This window comes from Patagioenas fasciata, chromosome 28 (genome assembly GCF_037038585.1).
Source record: "Patagioenas fasciata isolate bPatFas1 chromosome 28, bPatFas1.hap1, whole genome shotgun sequence".
In the NCBI taxonomy this organism is placed as follows: domain Eukaryota; kingdom Metazoa; phylum Chordata; class Aves; order Columbiformes; family Columbidae; genus Patagioenas; species Patagioenas fasciata.
Genome location: NC_092547.1, coordinates 4,565,306 through 4,579,293, shown reverse-complemented (window position 1 = coordinate 4,579,293; position 13,988 = coordinate 4,565,306). Strand labels below are relative to the sequence as shown.

Here is a 13,988-nt window from a genome sequence, read left to right as displayed (position 1 = left end):
AAAAAAAAGGAAAAGCGGTGGAGTGTGCTGATCCCGTACCCGCGGCGGGGCTGAGGGAGGGGGCACGGGGGGTCCGCACCGTCCCGCTTCCCGCCGGCTCCCGCGGAACCCGCGGCGCCCTGGCCACGCCCCTCGCCCCTAGGCCACGCCCCCACCCATCGACCACGTCCCCGCATCACATTGGTCCCGGCCCGGCAGCGCTCGCGCGGCGTGGGCGGGGTCAGGGCCGGAAGGGGCGGGGGCGGGAGCGGGACCGGGACCGGGACCGGGACCGGGATAAGGGTCGGGATCCGGATCGGGACCCGGACCCGACCGGGGTCCCCGTGGAGCACGGGTCGCGATGTGGCCGCTCCGCCTGGGCACGGTGAGTCTCGGAGCTCGGACAGCGTGTCCCGGCGCCCGCGGGGTCCCGGGGACTGGGCGCTGGTGCCCGGGGAGTCCCGGTGCCCAGCGGGTGTCGGTGTCCGCAGAGTGCACCGGATCCTGGGAGGCTCCCGCTCCCCGCAGCGTGTCCCGCTCCCCGCAGCGTGTCCCGCTCCCCGCAGCGTGTCCCGCTCCCCGCAGCGTGTCCCGCTCCCCGCAGCGTGTCCCGCTCCCCGCAGCGTGTCCCGCTCCCCGGGCTGTTCCCGTGCTTGGGGGGTCCTGGTGCTGGGGCGGGGTGGGGGGGAGTCGCTCTCTCCGTCCCCGTTTCTCCCGGCCCCCACCCGCCCCATCGCTCCTCTGCACCCAGGACCGGCAGCTCCTGCCCGGCGAGTGTCGGGGCAGCGGTGCCCGGTCCCGGCGCGTTTCCCCCCGGCGCGTTTCCCCCCCCACGCGGACTTTGCGTCCATCCCAAAGTCCCCGGGCCGGCGCAGCCACCGCCCCCTTGGCCCCTGCCCGGCCCCCCGGGTGATGCAATGGGTCAGCGGCGGTTACATCACCCGGGACACGCACACCTGGGCGGGAGTGGGCAGGTCCCATCCCGGGATGATCCCCTGTTGTGTCACCTGGGAGGTGACACCAGCAGCTGGAGAGACACAACACCGGGGTCTCGCTCCTGGCACTGGGACCTGCAGCTCCAGGGGTGCTTTGGGTCCCATCAGCCCCTCATCCTGCACAGGCGCTGCAGCGATGCAGTGGCCGCGTGGCCACCGTGGGCCAGCGGGCACAGCACAGCACCGCGGCGACCGCCGCCGCCGGCCACACACCCGGCTGGACGGGGCAGGAGAGCCTGGCCGAGAGCGACCCCGAGATGTGGACGCTGGTGCAGAAGGAGAAGGATCGGCAGTGCCGGGGGCTGGAGCTCATCGCCTCGGAGGTGGGTGCGGGGGGACCCCTGCTCTGCTTGGGGCTCTGCTGCCCCTACTCTGACCCTGTTTTTCCCCCAGAATTTCTGCAGCCGGGCAGCACTGGAAGCTCTGGGTTCCTGCCTTAACAACAAGTACTCGGAGGGGTACCCTGGCAAGAGGTAAAGTGGGGAGGCAGCTCTGGGGTGGGAGAGCAGCGGTGGCACCAGAGGGCCTCCCGCAACCGGGATTTGGCTGCAGGAAGGATTAAGGAGAGGAGCAGGTGCTTCCAAAGGGAGGCTGTGCTCTCCACAGAGATCGGCTGTTGGGCTGACCGCCCCCCGTAACCCTCTGCCTTCTCCTCCAGGTACTACGGGGGAGCCGAGGTGGTGGACCAGATCGAGCTGCTGTGCGAGCAGCGGGCGCTGGAGGCGTTCGACCTGGATCCTGCCTGCTGGGGTGTCAACGTTCAGCCCTACTCGGGGTCTCCGGCCAACTTCGCAGCCTACACAGCCCTGCTGCAGCCCCACGACCGCCTGATGGGGCTGGACCTGCCCGATGGGGGACAGTACGTAGCGGGCTGGGGTAACCTGGAGCCTGCAGCCTCCTGCTAGGCCCAGCCTCACCCCCTGTCTCTGCCCTCGCTGCAGCCTCACGCATGGGTACATGTCGGACGTCAAGAGAATCTCGGCAACATCCATCTTCTTCGAGTCGATGCCTTACAAACTTAATGTGAGCATGTTCCTGGGGGAAGGAGGGATCTGCTGGCCGAGCTGTTGATCCCAGCGGTGCCCAAGCTGCTCTGCTGTCCCCTGCCCTGCTCTCCCCATGTCCCAGCTTGGGAGCTGCCTGTGGCTCAGCTGGGGGCAGGGAGGTGCGTGTGCCTCGGCGAGCTGTCTGTCCATCCATCCTTTGCAGCCAGCCACGGGGCTGATTGACTACGACCAGCTGGAAGTGACAGCGCGGCTTTTCCGTCCCCGTCTCGTCATCGCCGGCGCCTCCGCGTACGCCCGCCTCATCGACTACGCTCGCATGAAGAAGGTACGGGGTAGAGGACAGTGACACCCCACTTATATCCACGGAGACAGGGACAGCCCATAACACCCCATTCCACGTGGCGCAGGTGTGCGAGGAGGTGAAGGCGTACCTGCTGGCGGACATGGCGCACATCAGCGGGCTGGTGGCAGCCAAGGCCATCCCGTCGCCCTTCGAGCACGCGGACGTGGTCACCAGCACCACGCACAAGACCCTGCGCGGCGCCAGGTGAGGCTGCCCCTTCCCCATGGGTGCTGTCAAGGTTTGATTGCAGGTTGACAATAAACCACGGCAGATGTTTTGTTAACCCCCTTTCCCCGCCTTTTCCACTAAGTACGGGCGATTGGAAGGCAAAGAAGGAACAAAGAGAGTTGGAAAAATTAAAAATGATTTATTATGCTACTATTAAAATAGAGAAAATAATACAAAATATACAAAACCCATCTTGAAAGTCCTGGCAGCTGCAGGGCAGGCACCCGAAGTCCTCGACTGGACTCTGCGGCCAACTGGAACTGGATTCAGTCTGTCACTTGGCCTCAGTTTGCAGGGACGACTCGCAAGCGCTTGCTGCGGGGTGGTGGCAGGAGGGTAGAAGCAGTGGTACCATCCCTCTCTCAACACCAGGTCAGGACTGATCTTCTACCGCAAGGGCGTGCGCTCGGTGGATAAGAAGACAGGCAAGGAGACGCTGTACGACCTGGAGGACAGGATCAACTTTGCTGTTTTCCCCTCTCTCCAAGGGGGGCCCCACAACCACACCATCGCTGCTGTGGCCGTGGCTCTCAAACAGGTCTGTGCCGGGGCGGTGGGGCTGGGGGTAGTGTGGGCCCCATGCTGATGTGACCTCCCCCTCCAGGCCAACTCACCAGCTTTCCGCCAGTACTGCCAGCAGGTGCTGAAGAACGCCAAAGCCATGGCGCAAGCGCTGCTGCAGCGCGGCTACACCCTGGTGTCAGGTAACACCTCCTTTCCTGCGTGCTGAGGACAAGGGGGGGATGAGAAGTGAGGAGAGGCTGTGCTGCCATCCAGAGACCTGGACAGGCTGGAGGGTTGGGTGGGGAGCAATTTAATGAAATATAACAAGGGCAAGCGTAGAGTCTTGAATCTGGGCAGGAACAGCCCCAAGTTCCAGTGTAAGTTGGGAATGAGCTGTTGGAGTGATGAAAAGGGACCTGGGCGTCCTGGGGACAGCAGGGTGACCATGAGCCAGCACTGGGCCCTTGTGGCCAGGAAGCCAATGGTACCTGGGGTGGGTTAGAAGGGGGGGGTCAGTAGGTCAGAGAGGTTCTCCTGCCCCTCTGCTCTGCCCTGGGGAGACCACACCTGGAATCTTGTGTCCAGTTGTGGCCCCTCAGTTCCAGAAGGACAGGGAACTGCTGGAGAGAGTCCAGCGCAGCCACCAAGATGCTGGAGGGAGTGGAGCATCTCCCGTGTGAGGAAAGGCTGAGGGAGCTGGGGCTCTGGAGCTGGAGAAGAGGAGACTGAGGGGGGACTCATTCATGGGGATCAATATGGAAAGGGGCAGTGTCAGGAGGATGGAGCCAGGCTCTTCTGGGTGACACCCAGTGACAGGACAAGGGGCAATGGGTGCAAACTGGAACACAGGAGGTTCCACTTAAATATGAGCAGAAACTTGTTCCTGGTGAGGGTGGCAGAGCCTGGCCCAGGCTGCCCAGGGGGGTTGTGGAGTCTCCTTCTCTACAGACATTCAAACCCGCCTGGTTCCTGTGGAACCTCAGCTGGGTGTTCCTGCTCCATGGGGGATTGCACTGGATGAGCTTTCCAGGTCCCTTCAACCCCTGACACTCTGGGATTCTGTGGCTGGGGGTGCTGGGCACTGCCTGTTCCTCTTCACCCCTTTCCCTTCTCCCCAGGCGGCACCGACAACCACCTGGTGCTGGTGGACCTGCGGCCCAAGGGCATCGATGGCGCGCGGGCTGAGCGGGTGCTGGAGCTCGTCTCCATCACCGCCAACAAGAACACGTGTCCGGGGGACAAGAGCGCGCTCACGCCGGGGGGGCTGCGCCTGGGTGAGGAACGGGCCCTGCTCGGGGTACTCATCCTGCTGCCATCCAGCCCCTTCCCTGGGGGGCACCGTGGGTCATCCTCCATCTGAGGACTCCACGTGGGGATTTGGAGCCAGTTTGTGGCTCGGAGAGGGACACGAGGCCCCATTGGGGACCCCCCTTCGTGGGGTTGGGCTCTGTGGGTGCTGCCCTGACGATCCACGTCCCCCAGGAGCCCCCGCGCTGACTTCCCGCCACTTCTACGAGGAGGATTTCCACAAAGTCGTGGCTTTCATCGACGAGGGCATCACGCTGGCCCTGGACGTCAAGAGCAAAACCAGTGAGTGAGCGGTGGGCCCGCTTTCCCCCTCCCTGGTGCCAGTGGGGACTTTGGCGTGTGGGGACTGTCCCCAGAGCTGATCCCAGCGTCGCCCCTTGCTGGGCAGGGACGGGGCTATTGTAGAGTCCCCCCCTTCTCACCGGCTCCCCCTCCATCCCCAGGGAAGCTCCAGGAGTTCAAGATGTTCTTGCTGCAGGACGCGGAGACGCAGCAGCGCTTGGCCGAGCTGCGCCAGCGCGTCGAGACCTTCGCTCGTGCCTTCCCCATGCCCGGCTTCAGTGATCACTGAGCCGCGCTCTCACTCCTCCTGCTGGGCTGGGACTACCTGGGGGGCAAGGGGAGGCTTAAACCCCCCTCTCTACATTCCCCACTCCCCTTTGTTCCCCGCCAGCACCTTTAGGATTGGGTGCGCCCTGCTCAGTGTGGGGGGCAGCACCCTCCATCCTGCTCTCAGTATTAGGGTATAGTATTAGGGTATAGACCCCCTTTCCCCCCGACCTGGATTGGGGGAGGAACATCCTTGCTCCCCTCTGCCCGAGCACTTTTCTAGGGGGAGGCGTCGCTAATAAAAGTGAGGGCAGAGCCTTCTGGCGTGTGCTGAGCTGAGGAGGGGACATCGGTGACAAGGTGGCGTGAGGGGCGGTGGCCACCATGGCGCCTGTTTCCCCGGCACGTCCCCCTGGCCTGGCTCATCTATTCCATAGTTACTGGCTGCAAGTCCCCCCCGCCAGCCCTGGCCAAACCAAACAGTGCTGGGCAGGACTCCGGTGCCGCTGCCAAACACCGGGGAGCAGCGGCTGCGCACGTGTGTGTGCGTGACCCCCTGCACCCCCCCGCTCTTCTCCCCTCCCGTGGGGACCGGGTGGTCCCCGAGGAGCCCTTGGAGCGTGGGAGAACGGAAACGCGGTGCTGGGGGGGGGGTGGTGAATGTCATCTACGTTTCTAGGCCTGGGAACCAGCGTTTTGCTGACCCCACACCCCAATAATTCATTGTTGTCCTAAGAGATGAATGCGGGCGAGACGTGACGGCGGGGGGGGTGTTGGTGACACAGTCGCATCGTTCCCGGAGCGCTGAGGTTTATTGCGGGTTTGGGGGTGCCGGTAGCCCCCTGTGTGCTGTGGGGGCCGTGGTGCTGCTCAGAAGCTGGGGCGCTCCTTCTTGAGGCTCTTGTAGTCCGTGGAAACTGCCAGAAACTGGGGAAGGGGGGGATGTGAGGTGGGGGGGGGGACACAGCGTTCCCTTCCCAAATCTGAGCACAAGGAGCCCCCACCCCCAAGGCTGACACCGCCTGGGCCCCTTCCCCGAGGAAAATGCCAAGGTGGCCGTTCCCCCCCCCTCCACAGAGCACCAAGCCCCCAGTTCAGCCAGTGCTCACTTTATACTGGTCCGTGGGGCTCAGCTTATTCCAGGGTTCAGGATTGTTTTTTCGATCCCAGCTGCAAGGGTGATGGGGCCATCAGCACCTGGAAGGAGCCGGGGGGAGGGGGAGACAAGCGCACCCCCCAATCCCACAGCACCCCCAGTCCCATTTTACCCCCACTCGTGCCCCCAGCACCAGCCCCAGCGGGGACGCCGCTACCCGTGCACACCATGAGCAGCACTGGTGAGTGTGCGAGCGTGCAAGGCTGCACGGGAGGGCTGGTGAGGGTCTGGTTAAGCCTCCCCAAAGGGGACACATCCCATCCTGGCCTGGGGGGGTGCTGTGCAAGGCCAGTGAAACCATGGGATGGGTCCCTAGAGACAGCAGCTTGGCCCCCCCTCCCGTCCCCCTGCAATCCGCTGGTGTTGGCCAAGAGCAGAATTTTCCATCTGGGAAGATGTGTGCACGTGTTGGGGGATGTGCTGCAAACGCAGCCCCCCCGCAGCTGTTTAATAGCATTAATGTGCCGGGGGGGGTGCTGCTGTTGTTTTATCCCCCCCCCTGCACACGCACACACGCACCCCTGCGCTTCCCCCATCAAAGACAAGGTGCCTGGATCTGCTAATTGCTGAGCTAAGTACCCTGGGCAGCTGGCATCAAATTAAATCAATGAGCGTTTTACCGGGAGCAAACAAATATTAGAGAGGCATTAGACAGCATGGGGCTGCGGGGACCGGGGGCCACTGAGCCGCAAAGAGAAGGCAGAAAACCCAACGGCCTCGTGCGCCGCGGCTCGTCCGTCCTGTGCCAATCCATCCACCCTCCCGTCCATCAGTCCGTCCGCACACCTCGCCTCCCGCTCCCTCCTCTCCCTCTCCATTCATCCTCCAACGCTGGGTGTATGTCTGTCCGTCCCTTTCTCTCGCCGGTCCGTCCCTCCCGCTGGCTCCGCGTCCCTCTGTTCCATCCCTGCTCGCGCTGCTTTTCCCCCCTCTCCATCGGTCACGTTCTGCCTTTATCTGTCCCTAAGAGCTCCAGGAGCGGGGGGTGAGCGCCCAAGGGGTGCGCGGGGCACCCCAAACCGTACCTGACGTCTGGGCTGTACAGGGCCAGCCGCGCCAAGTACAGGACAGCGCTGCCCAGGCCGACACTGATGAAGCCAATGAGGGGAATGAGCTGCAGAGAGAGAGAGAGAGAGAAATGAAAAATACCCCAATAAAATGAATATTTATCAGGCCGACTTGAGAGTGAAAGGGAGAGCTGACACACCGGGAGATTTACAGGGGAAATATGGCAGAGCAATCCTGTAGCTGGGCTGCGGTACACAGTGTAGCTGTCAGCTTGAGTGACTGAATTAAAAGAGGGAGAGAAAAATCGGCTCGTGTTGGAGAGGAATTGGATTTGGAATGAGAAATCGCTTCCCCTCCGCCTGCTGCTGCCCGGTGCCCGTGGGGGCTGGAGGGGCCGGAGCGCCCAAGAGGGGCTGAACCGCAGGTCACCGTGTCCCCGAGGTGCTGCCCAGCGGGTCTTGGGGACATGGTGATAATGGAGCATCAGGGGGTGCTTGGTGAGCACCCCAAACCCTGGTTGCTTGCCCAGCTCCGTGGTGAGCGGTGCCACGATCAGGAGGCCCCTTCGCCCCCCTCCATGCGCATGGGGGTTCTGATGGCGCCTTCGCAGGGCGAACAGCTCAATCTCATCCGCGCTCCCCGCTCGCTCGAGCTGCCAATCCCCCGGTGCCCGGGGGGACGCGGCCTCAATCGCAGCCGAGACGAGGCTGCTTTGACCTCCCCCAAATTGCCGCGGCCCCCGCGCCGGGGAAGACGGTGTGAGCGTAATGAACCTCCCGGCAGCTCGTGCCCCTGGGAGGGCGGACGCGGCCGGCGCCGCGCGGTGCCCATTAGCGGGAGCGGGCGCCGGGAGCGCCGCGCGGTTTCCATTGCCAGCGCCTGAGCTCCTGGGTTACATTTGCAGTGCTGCTTGGCAGCTGGAGCTCTCAGCACCTCCAAACCCCCACCTGTCCGCCCGGTGACTCAGTTTCCCCGCTTGGGTGAGGCTGATGGGGGGGATGACTCCAAAACATGATGAAAAGGTCTGTCTGACCCCCCTCTGTTCTCTGCCAAGCACCGCAATGACCTGCACAGGGAGGGGGGGCTTGTGAGGAAGACACCCAGCCACTCAATGTGCCCCCTCCAAGCTGGACCCCCAATTCTCCCCCATTGCCCCCCATTCCTGCTCGCGGCGCCCGTTCCCAAGCCGAGCAGCGCTCTGTTGGCTCCAGCGCCCGGCAGATGTTGGTGCCAATTCGGGAGGTGAGAGGCATCAGCAGATAACGATCTTTTGCGCCACGTGCGGCCGGGTGCCAAGAGGATCTGGCAGTAGCCGCTACCCAACCGCGCCGGCTAATCAAGATGAACTCCACAGCTCCGGGAATTGTGGTGTCTGCTGGAGGAGATTCGGGGCGATAGGTTCATCTCGCCATCTGCTGCTGACACCTTCTGGGTAATTAATGCCTGGGAAGAATTAAGGGCAGGGGGAGCTGGGGGAGCTGCTCATGCAGGGGGTGAGGAGCTCCGGAGCTGCAGGTACAGGTGATGGGGTCTGATTCCCCACCCCAAAACACACAGAAAAATGAATAAGATGTATTGAGAGCTTTACCTTAAGCATAGAGTGTAAAAATGCTGCTTTGTGTGTGTGCAGTGCTTGTGGGGACCTGTTGGGAGCAAGGCAGGGGTGTCATCCTGCTCCCTAGGACCCCCATATCTGCAGGAAGTGGGGCTGATCCCCACCACAGCCCCAGCTACAATGTGCTGGTTGGACTGCAAACGGGTTGATTTTCTTCCTGCATTACAAACCTTGCTTTTCCCAGCTCATGGTTTGCACTCAGTTTGAGAACAAGCAGATCCCAGCCCAGCACAGGGTTCATGGTTTGAATGGCTCTGCTCTGAGAGCCAAGGACACTCTGAGCTCTGCCCACAGGGGTGAGGCAGCGAGGAAGGGGATGGATGGACAGAGCTGCACTGACACCCACACTGAGCAACCAGAGCGGTCCAGCCCATTAGCATCCTGTGAATTATTTAAGGAGACTTGGGACCTTCTGGTTGACTCTTCCATTTTCTCTGCTCTTGGCTCTTGTTATTGAGCCGGGGGAGTTTTTGGTTGGGACGTTTAGTTCGGCTTTTACCATTTTGCAGAGGCCTCTGAGCCTTTCTGCCTTTTCCCTCTCTTTTCTCTCTCTGGGCTCGGCTTTGGGACCAGGTGCCGTTTCCTGGCACTGCCTGCTCAGCGTGTTCATGAGGAATTGCCTTGACTATCTTCTATTTCTCTATACATTTACTAGTAGTGTATTACTATTTTGTTATTTTACTAAACTGTGTTGATCTCAGTACACGTTTCTCCCTTCTGATTCTCTCCCCTGTTGGAGGGTGAGTGAGCGGCTGCGTGGTTGCGTTGCTCGCTCAGGTTCAACCACACAAACAGGGAGGGAGAAAACAAATGCAGGAAGGCTCCGGGTGAGGCGGGGACCCCGTGTCTGGACCAGGGGGACAAGCACCTTGTGCCGGGTAGGGATGAGCATCCCCCCACTGCAGGACCGCGCACCGAGGCGGGCGGACGCTGGGACCTGTGCTGGCTCTACCTGGTGCCGAAAGGACCCCAGTGTGCGGTGCCATCCTGCCAGCGCTCCTGTGCTTCACCACCAGCGTGACCGGGGCATTAATCACAGCTGGGTGTGCTTCTGTGGGTCAGTATTACCAGGTGAAAGCGGTGATGTACCCGCCCGGCACGAGCTGCAGCCCATCACAGCCAATGGATGGCACACCAAAAACCGCCCCAGCTGGCAATAATCCTGCGGGTGCGTGCCAGGCACTTCACATACAGCCCCCTGGGAGCACCTCCCCGTTTACACACTCTTTGGGGGCCTCTCTCTGCCCCTCAAATCACACACAATCCTCCGCCAGCTGGGGAAATGGTGCCACGAAAAGCAAAGCCCCAGCTCTCCCCGCTCTGCACACAGAAACACGCGGCTGCGCTGCGGGGACGGCGCAGGAGCCCTGGCCCGTGCTGGCTGTCTGTCTGTCTGTCTGTCTGCCCACACTGAGGAGGTGAAAAGCAGCCAGGCGCCCTGGAAGAGCCCGTCCCTGGGTGCTGCTCCAGCCCTGGGCTCCGCTCCCTGCCCAAGCTGGGCAGGATGCTCAGCCATGGCTCATCATCCTTTCCAGTCTGGCCGCTCTACCCCATCAACCGACTGCCAGCCGCTTACGTGACTTTCAGCTCGTTAACCGTCCCCAGGCCACCAACCCTTCCAGGTCCCCAGGAAGGGCAGTGGGGACAGGCAGGGGGACCCTGTGACACGGGCCAGGTCCTGGCAGGGCAGGGACACTCGCCCAGCTGCTGCTGTCTCTGTAGTTTGAGAGTTTGAGCATCTTTATACACAAAACTCAGAGCTTGAAATTTTGGCGGCGGGGGAACAGGGACAGATGTGAGTTGAAAGGATGAGAGTCGGTGCAACAAACCTGGGGCTTGATTTCCGTGCCCACCCCCTCCCCAAAGATGCCCCCGGAGCAGAGTGAGGGTGGGAAGGAGGGAGAAGGATGTGGGGACACACAGGGAAACTGAGGCAGGGAAAGGATGAGGCGGGAGGGATGGGGCTGGGAGGAGGAGAGGGGCAGAGGGATGCGGGAGGATGGGGAGGAATGGGGGGGTCCTGGAGGGAGAGGGTTTGGGGTGACTCACCCCCGGGTGCCGCTTGCAATGGCGGGAGAACCTTCCTCCGAGCAGGGGGCCCTTCATGGCGAGGGTGCGGGACGGTCCGGCTGTGGTGGCAGCTTCCCCAGCGCCGTCCGAGGAGGAAGGGTGGGCAGGAGACGCGGGGGAGGCGTCTGCATGGGGCTGGGAGGGACGGGGCGGGACGGGATGGGGATCCGGGCCCGGGGATGCTGAGACTGGAAGGGGAGAGCGAGGCTGAGCGGTGGCTGCTCGCTCGCCCTTCCAGCCTCTCCCATAGTGACTGGTTAATGACAACCTTTGGGTTTGGAGGTCCCCGCGCGCTGCTGCGCCCCAGCCTTGTTCGTGCCTCAGTTTCCCTTCCTGTAGAGCAGCCCAGCCCCTTCCCTCCACGTGCAAATCCTTCACAGGTTGCTCCGCACCTCCCTGCGAACGATGAGTTGTGTGATTTGTTATGACAACTCCGCCGATGTTTGCTGCCTCCCCTCGGCGCCCCCCTCCACCCTCCCGCTTATGATAAATGACATAACACCCAATTTACATTTAGCAATGCAAATCTCCCTGGCAGTAACAGATGCTGCTGTGCATATGGAAAACAGCTATTTGTATCCACTGGCTCTTAACAAAAGACTGGGGAGACGGACGGAATGGGCAGCCAAAAGCAGAAGGGTTGGGGTGTCCCTGACCCTTATCCGGGTGTAACTGAAAATGGGTTGATTTTCTTCCTGCATTACAAACCTTTCTTTTCCCAGCTCATGGTTTGCACTCAGTTTGAGAACAAGCAGATCCCAGCCCAGCACAGGGTTCATGGTTTGAATGGCTCTGCTCTGAGAGCCAAGGACACTCTGAGCTCTGCCCACAGGGGTGAGGCAGCGAGGAAGGGGATGGATGGACAGAGCTGCACTGACACCCACACTGAGCAACCAGAGCGGTCCAGCCCATTAGCATCCTGTGAATTATTTAAGGAGACTTGGGACCTTCTGGTTGACTCTTCCATTTTCTCTGCTCTTGGCTCTTGTTATTGACCCGGAGGAGTTTTAGGTTGGGACGTTTAGTTCGGCTTTTACCACTTTGCAGAGGCCTCTGAGCCTTTCTGCCTTTTCCCTCTCTTTTCTCTCTCTGGGATCGGCTTTGGGACCAGGTGCCGTTTCCTGGCACTGCCTGCTCAGCGTGTTCATGAGGAATTGCCTTGACCATCTTCTCTTTCTATTTTATATACATTTACTAGTAGTGTATTAGTATTTTGTTATTTTATTAAACTGTGTTGATCTCAATCCAAGTTTCTCCCTTCCCTTCTGATTCTCTCCCTGGTTGGGGTGAGTGAGCGGCTGCGTGGTTGTGTTACCCACTCGGGTTCAACCACAACACCACCTCCGCTCCATCCTCACCTCATTTCCTTCAGCAAAGTATAAAAGGACAAAGGGGAGAAACTTCTCTGGAGTGTGTGGAAATAAAGAAACGCGGCCTGAACTGCAGCCGACAGCGCTGTGTTGAGGCCTTTGTTGATATAATTAGAGTTTGGAAATGGGATTGATTAAGTGCCACTCCCCAAAACGGAGAGCATCCCACCCTCAGCACAGGCACGCGCGTCCTTCACCGTACAGGGACAGCAGTGGGGGTCCTGGGGTGCACATATATCTGTGTGTAATGGTGGCATCCTGGGGTGGGTTAGAAGGGGTGGTCAGTGGGTCAGAGAGGTTCTCCTGCCCCTCTGCTCTGCCCTTGGAAAAAGGGATTAGTTCAGATACTATCAGGATATACTTGGGGAACATATATATGTATATAATATATACAGCCATAGCACCCTGAGAATGCCTGATCTGGGAAGCTAAGCAGGGTCGGGCCCGGTCAGTGCTTGGATGGGAGACCAGCTGGGAATCCCGGGTGTTGTGGGCTGAGCCACCACTGGGCTCTTGTGGCCAGGAAGCCAATGGTACCTGGGGTGGGTTAGAAGGGGGGGTCAGTAGGTCAGAGAGGTTCTCCTGCCCCTCTGCTCTGCCCTGGGGAGACCACCCCTGGAATCTTGTGTGCAGTTGTGGCCCCTCAGCTCCAGAAGGACAGGGAACTGCCGGAGAGTCCAGCGCAGCCACCAAGATGCTGGAGGGAGTGGAGCATCTCCCGTGTGAGGAAAGGCTGAGAGAGCTGGGGCTCTGGAGCTGGACAAGAGGAGACTGAGGGGGGGATCAGTATGGAAAGGGGCAGTGTCAGGAGGATGGAGCCAGGCTCTTCTGGGTGACAACCAGTGACAGGACAAGGGGCAATGGGTGCAAACTGGAACACAGGAGGTTCCACTGAAATACGAGCAGGAACTTGTTCATGGTGAGGGTGGCAGAGCCTGGCCCAGGCTGCCCAGGGGGGTTGTGGAGTCTCCTTCTCTGCAGACATTCAAAGCCGCCTGGTTCCTGTGGAACCTCAGCTGGGTGTTCCTGCTCCATGGGGGATTGCACTGGATGAGCTTTCCAGGTCCCTTCAACCCCGGACATTCTGGGATCCTGTTGCTCACCGTAACCCCTTGGATCACCACATGGGAGCACTTGCAGGGATCCCAAGCAGGTGTCCGGCAGCGTTAGGGACCCGAGATGTCTGGGGGATCCCGTTCCATCACAGGTCTGCACCCAGACTGCACCCAACGCAATCTCCTGACTCCCCTTGGATGCACCCGGGACCTCTAATGATGCAGCGGGATTCCCTGCCCACAGATCCTCCGTGCTCATTAATGCTTGTAATTAAGAGACAGCTTAATTGTGCTGTGCTTTCCTCTTCATGGCGATTACAGCTCCGCTGCTCCGGGAGCCCCCTGGGTACGATGCCCACAGCCCCACGGGAGCGGCTGCCACGGGGGGGTCAGCAGGGGACACACTGAGCACCAGCAGACCCTTCTGGAGCTTCTGCCCTGTCCCTGCCACCGTGCACATCTGACGGGCCAGCGCTTTTGGGGACGCACGAGACACCCCACGAATGCTTCATAGAGAGGAAAGAATGCGAGCGGGTGACCCGAGGAGGCGCACACGTGCACGGGCACACACCTGCAAACACGGAGCGACACATCCGTGTGCATCCAATGGCTCCGCGCTCACGCAGACGCAGCCGTGCACGCACAGCTGCTCCTACCTGCACACACACACACACACACACACACGTGCACGGACACCTGCGTGCACCCACACGCCTTCCGACAGACGGACGCGCACGCCTTTGCAAGCAGACACACGCTTGCACACGTGTGCACACACCAAGATGACACTGGCGCGATGGT

At 61.1% G+C, this 13,988-nt stretch overlaps 2 protein-coding genes across 2 annotated transcripts; one reads left to right on the top strand and one right to left on the bottom strand.

Annotated features, from left to right (window-relative positions):
- The first annotated feature begins 229 nt into the window (after window positions 1–229).
- On the top strand, window positions 230–5,233 carry SHMT2 (serine hydroxymethyltransferase 2). The gene is made up of 12 exons (XM_065859032.2): window positions 230–364; window positions 1,100–1,297; window positions 1,368–1,447; window positions 1,633–1,833; window positions 1,916–1,997; window positions 2,184–2,306; window positions 2,389–2,528; window positions 2,925–3,090; window positions 3,157–3,256; window positions 4,175–4,330; window positions 4,539–4,646; window positions 4,808–5,233. Exons 1-12 carry the CDS (start codon window positions 341–343, stop codon window positions 4,933–4,935), a joined length of 1,506 nt encoding a protein of 501 aa, XP_065715104.2. The 5' UTR covers window positions 230–340; the 3' UTR covers window positions 4,936–5,233.
- Window positions 5,234–5,706: 473 nt separating this feature from the next.
- NDUFA4L2 (NDUFA4 mitochondrial complex associated like 2) lies at window positions 5,707–11,124 on the bottom strand. The gene is made up of 5 exons (XM_065859034.2): window positions 11,031–11,124; window positions 10,742–10,950; window positions 7,095–7,183; window positions 6,023–6,083; window positions 5,707–5,840 (listed from the first exon to the last, which is right to left on the bottom strand). The coding sequence occupies exons 2-5, from the start codon at window positions 10,796–10,798 to the stop codon at window positions 5,784–5,786; spliced, it is 264 nt and encodes an 87-aa protein (XP_065715106.1). The 5' UTR covers window positions 10,799–10,950; window positions 11,031–11,124; the 3' UTR covers window positions 5,707–5,783.
- Between the last annotated feature and the right edge of the window lie 2,864 nt (window positions 11,125–13,988).

What these genes read in the sequence shown, in the direction of transcription:
- SHMT2 (XM_065859032.2), top strand. Translation starts at nt 341, where the DNA reads ATGTGGCCGCTCCGCCTGGGCACG. An exon ending in GAGGGGTACCCTGGCAAGAG is followed by an intron (nt 1,448 to 1,632) that starts GTAAAGTGGGGA and finishes CTTCTCCTCCAG; the next exon opens with GTACTACGGGGGAGCCGAGG. An exon ending in GGACGTCAAGAGCAAAACCA is followed by an intron (nt 4,647 to 4,807) that starts GTGAGTGAGCGG and finishes CTCCATCCCCAG; the next exon opens with GGAAGCTCCAGGAGTTCAAG.
- NDUFA4L2 (XM_065859034.2), bottom strand. Translation starts at nt 10,798, where the DNA reads ATGAAGGGCCCCCTGCTCGGAGGAAGGTTCTCCCGCCATTGCAAGCGG. An exon ending in ATTGCAAGCGGCACCCGGGG is followed by an intron (nt 7,184 to 10,741) that starts GTGAGTCACCCC and finishes CTCTCTCTGCAG; the next exon opens with CTCATTCCCCTCATTGGCTT. An exon ending in GCCCCACGGACCAGTATAAA is followed by an intron (nt 5,841 to 6,022) that starts GTGAGCACTGGC and finishes CCCCTTCCCCAG; the next exon opens with TTTCTGGCAGTTTCCACGGA.